This window comes from Poromitra crassiceps (genome assembly GCF_964638095.1).
Source record: "Poromitra crassiceps genome assembly, chromosome: 5".
Classification (NCBI taxonomy): domain Eukaryota; kingdom Metazoa; phylum Chordata; class Actinopteri; order Beryciformes; family Melamphaidae; genus Poromitra; species Poromitra crassiceps.
The window spans coordinates 59092282-59097281 of record NC_139642.1 but is presented as its reverse complement, the minus strand read 5'-3'; the positions used below and the strand labels follow the sequence as shown (position 1 = coordinate 59097281).

The 5000-nt window shown below is 41.2% G+C and overlaps 1 protein-coding gene across 1 annotated transcript in view; it reads left to right on the top strand.

The window, feature by feature from the left end:
* Nucleotides 1–5000, top strand: part of LOC310776647 (uncharacterized protein) — a 65716-nt gene that overhangs the window by 23116 nt on the left and 37600 nt on the right. Inside the window, exons 8-11 of the mRNA XM_083636820.1 lie at nucleotides 1478–1546; nucleotides 2092–2127; nucleotides 3954–4016; nucleotides 4334–4369. Of these exons, the coding sequence (XP_083492946.1) occupies nucleotides 1478–1546; nucleotides 2092–2127; nucleotides 3954–4016; nucleotides 4334–4369 (204 nt within the window). The remainder of the gene's footprint in view (nucleotides 1–1477; nucleotides 1547–2091; nucleotides 2128–3953; nucleotides 4017–4333; nucleotides 4370–5000) is intronic.

Genomic DNA, 5000 nt, shown 5'->3' with positions numbered 1-5000 from the left:
CATATGGAAGAGACATAATATGTGCACATGTAACATGTACATACATACATAGGCTACGTACCATATAATTGGGATAAATAATATCCCATGGTGCGGGCGGGGCGGATCATGAAAATAAACATAGTATTGTATCATTAATGAGGAACATTTATATTAATTAAATTCTAAGAAGTCTAAAGCTCAATTTATGCTTTGTCTGCCGACACTTTTGAAACGGTCGCCGACAGAAATGAGGACTTGAGTCGACACTTTCAAGTGTCGGCGAGCAGTGTCTGCTACCTGGTGAAATGTCTAGTGTCGCTGACTACGTCATAGTATTGCGCAAGTCTGATTGGCTATATTGACGGCACGCGTTTGACTTCCTTGTTTTGGTTGGGGTCCACCCGCTAGTTTTCGCTCGATTGAAATGAATGAACGTGTCCCCGCTATTTTTATCAGCTTGTCCTTGATGTATGACTTCGTGAAAATCACTAAGAACATAGTGACCAACTTCCCAGAGAGAGAGGAGGTGAGTTGTGTGGTTGTGTGTCGTTATATTATATGCGGCTGCAGTTACATCTTGCCTCCGACGTGGGTTCACTGACGGCATTCCCTCTCTTGGCTGTCTGCACTAGTTCTCTGCCTCCCTCTGTCTATAGCGTCACGTGACCGTTGAGCCGAGGAGAGAAGCATAAATGCAGCAACATGAGCGACACTTTATTTTTCGTCTGCGACCATGTGCTGAGCGACACATTCTAATAAGTATAAATTAAGCTTAAGGGCGAGAATGACATTGCTCCGTTTCTCCTAGGTCTTAGTGCTCATCTGGATGCCGCTCCGCTTGTCATATATTTAACTTAAAGGAACACTCCGCCCATTTTCAACCAGCTTTGTATCATTAGAACATCAGTAGCATATCAGAAAACTGTAAACGGTTTTTGTCATTTAATTTGACAGTTATTGAGTGTTAAAGTGTGGACCAGTGACATCACTGGTCCACACTAACTCAAATTAATAACTCATTAACTCAAATCAACTCTCAATAACTGTCAAACTAGATGAATGATGAATAGTTTGACAGTTATTGAGAGTTGATTTGAGTTAATGAGTTATTAATTTGACTTAGTGTGGACCAGTGATGTCACTGGTCCACACTAAGTCAAATTAATAACTCATTAACTCAAATCAACTCTCAATAACTGTCAAACTAGATGAATGATGAATAGTTTGACAGTTATTGAGTGATGTCACTGGTCCACACTTTAACACTCAATAACTGTCAAATTAAATGACAGACTTCAAAACCGTTTACAGTTTTCTGATATACTACTGATGTTCTAATGATACAAAGCTGGTTGAAAATGGGCGGAGTGTTCCTTTAACATTTATTTCTGGTGAAATTCCATCTGTATGGAAGACTGCTCAAGTTGTGCCCCTGTTTTGTGTACTGTGTATAGTGTAACATTTTCTGTTGTGTCTGTGTTGTTTTGTGTTGCAGGGTTTAGCAGGACTAAAGGGACCTGCAGGAGACCCATCCATCCACTTCATACAGTACCCTGGACTACCGGTAGGTACTGCTGTACTACAGTACATGCTGCTGTACTACAGTACATGCTGCTGTACTACAGTACATGCTGCTGTACTACAGTACATGCTGCTGTACTACAGTACATGCTGCTGTACTACAGTACATGCTGCTGTACTACATGCTGCTGTACTACAGTACATGCTGCTGTACTACAGTACATGCTGCTGTACTACAGTACATGCTGCTGTACTACAGTACATGCTGCTGTACTACAGTACATGCTGCTGTACTACAGTACATGCTGCTGTACTACATGCTTCTGTACTACAGTACATGCTGCTGTACTACAGTACATCCTGCTGTACTACAGTACATGCTGCTGTACTACAGTACATGCTGCTGTACTACATGCTGCTGTACTACATGCTGCTGTACTACAGTACATGCTGCTGTACTACAGTACATGCTGCTGTACTACAGTACATGCTGCTGTACTACAGTACATGCTGCTGTACTACATGCTGCTGTACTACATGCTAACCCTGTGACTTCCTGTGCTAAACCTGTGTCTTCCTGTCTGACAGGGCGATGTTGGAGTCAGCGGGCTGCTTGGACTCCCAGTGAGTACAGACACTGCTCATACTAATACAACACACACTGTGGGTCATTCTACAAGATGGTGCTATTTCCAGCCCCCCAAAAAAAGTTCATCAAGAAGAGCAAACTTTTTATTTTATTGCCAACATGAAAGATCTGTTAAACCATCAAGAAAAACACATGTTCCGACCTCATGCATACAATCGTTAATATTAGCCCATAGAGACACTGCGGAGCGCGTCATCATTCAGAAACCACGCCCAAAATGGGGGAAAACACATACTCCCGTCCAATCCTGGCGTTCTCCTATGTCGCGTGCATGGTCGGGTGTTGATCAAAAAGATCGTATATACGGAAGATGAACACTGCAACTTACTTCATTGACAGCAACATCCACATTTTTCTTCTCGCCAATTCTCAATGGCTTCCTTGTTTTCCTCGGGAGTACAAAAACACTTTAACTGGCGATTTTTTTTACATTTGTTGTCTGCGCAGCCCCACCACACAACAGCTTTTAGCTATGTTTAATTCAAGAAAAATGACGCTGGTGTGTGGAAATGAACTGAGCTTTTCCCGGCGTTTCCCTATTTCATGCAGTGTCTCTATACCCATCACAATAAAACGTGATGGGGTGGTAAATTTACTCCTAAAATGGCCATTCTCCCTGTGACCTTACATGGAATGTATTCACTTTGAAATGTAATTTTCTTTGCATTAAAGGCCCACTCTGTAACTTCTGACTCTTACTCTTACTCTGACTCGTGGCCATTAGAGTAACTGCAGTCAGCAGCATGTGCTCGCGTTGGCGCACGTGCGCTGTTCCCACACGAGCCCAGCAGCTGCCTGGTCAAAACAGTGACAGCATATACTGTAGGTGGTGCTGTTTGCGTCGTAACGTTAGCTAATAAAAGTCACTTGAAAACGGCAACCTGGACAATGTATCGTCCAGATCAGCCTCGAGAGGGCCAGGAAGGATTCTGGACGAATTGTGTTGGCTTGTGTTGGCTGTGGTAAAGTGGATAACTGTATTCTAACAGCATGAGCCAGGAGCTAAATGCTTGCTTCCCCGGGGGCTGTTGTGAGCTGGACACGACCAAACGAACAGGGACTGCAGTCAAACGCGATTTTCCATAAGCATACACAAGACAGTAACATTAGTGGAGCTTCTGGGTGGTAAATCGATTCGCTATATTAGTTAGCCCTGTTAGCAAGCAAGGTAACGTTATCTAATAACCAGCCAAAACCACAATATCGCAAGTCAATACATTTGTCACAGTCATTTTGTGCATCACTTTTTGCTCCAGCCAGCCATTTATTCTGGTAACAACACAGAGGTATCAGGTCTTGTCCTAAACAGCAGCTAACACAACAAGCTAATACAACAAGCTAATGCTAATGTAAAAGGTCCCCCCATGAACCGAAAACACGGCCAGACAGGCTTCACTAGATAAAACTTTTTTTTTCTTTTGCTGTGTTGACTTTTTACTGGACTCTGTGTTGTTGCAGGTTGTTTACTGATGTTCGTTGACTGCATTAGCTAAGGTTAGCTAGCCTGTGTATCTTCTTCTTCGCTGGTGTGCTGAGAGGCAGGCTCGTGAATGCGCAGAAATGTCACATCTGCCCGATTTTCCGGGGAAATCTCGGCCCGAGTCCTGCTGAAATCTCCAGCACAGCACATGAACGGCTGGACGCAGAGGGACGCGGCTGCTCTAACTTTTTAACTTACGCTATGGAGCATTCACTCATTTGTAATGAAAAACCACTTTATGCAAATAAATTTCTTCCCAAATCTTACATGATGGGCCTTTAATAGTGTATTTAAATAGCATTAATAGTGCACTGTCTCTAGGGGGGGCGGGGTCTCCCAGGTCCCATGGGTGCTGTGGGTGCAGTCGGACTGGATGGAGCCTATGTGAGTCACAACAAACTGAGATAAGCCTGATGAGGAAATACACTGTCTCTATTCCTGCTTGTGTTGTATTAGATCTCATGCTTACGTCGCTGTGGATAAAAGCCTAATGTTATACATCATTTATAGAAATCAGATTAGATCAAATAATGGATATAATACAGTCAGAGTATTTATAGTTATAAAATATACGGTTTGAATATTTACAGTTGTAAAATATACAGTTATTGTACAATATTTACAGTTATACATTGTACACTTAGAATATATGGCTGGCAAGTACAGATGTAGTGAATAAAGATAATGATGTCTGTCTCTAGGGTCTCCCTGGTCTGACTGGTTCCAGAGGTCCACCTGTAAGTCCTACTGTCTCATTATGGAGTATACTTTGTACAAACTGGTATTGTTATTGTACTGTGTAGACATCAATATAATGTACAAAGTGGTAGTGTTATTGTACTGTGTAGATCTTAGTATAATGTACAAAGTGGTAGTGTTATTGTACTGTGTAGATCTTAGTATAATGTACAAAGTGGTAGTGTTATTGTACTGTGTAGATCTTAGTATAATGTACAAACTGGTAGTGTTATTTACTGTGTAGATCTTAGTATAATGTACAAAGTGGTAGTGTTATTGTACTGTGTAGATCTTAGTATAATGTACAAAGTGGTAGTGTTATTGTACTGTGTAGATCTTAGTATAATGTACAAACTGGTAGTGTTATTGTACTGTGTAGATCTTAGTATAATGTACAAAGTGGTAGTGTTATTGTACTGTGTAGATCTTAGTATAATGTACAAACTGGTAGTGTTATTTACTGTGTAGACATCAATATAATGTACAAAGTGGTAGTGTTATTGTACTGTGTAGATCTTAGTATAATGTACAAACTGGTAGTGTTATTGTACTGTGTAGATCTTAGTATAATGTACAAAGTGGTAGTGTTATTGTACTGTGTAGATCTTAGTATAATGTACAAACTGGTAG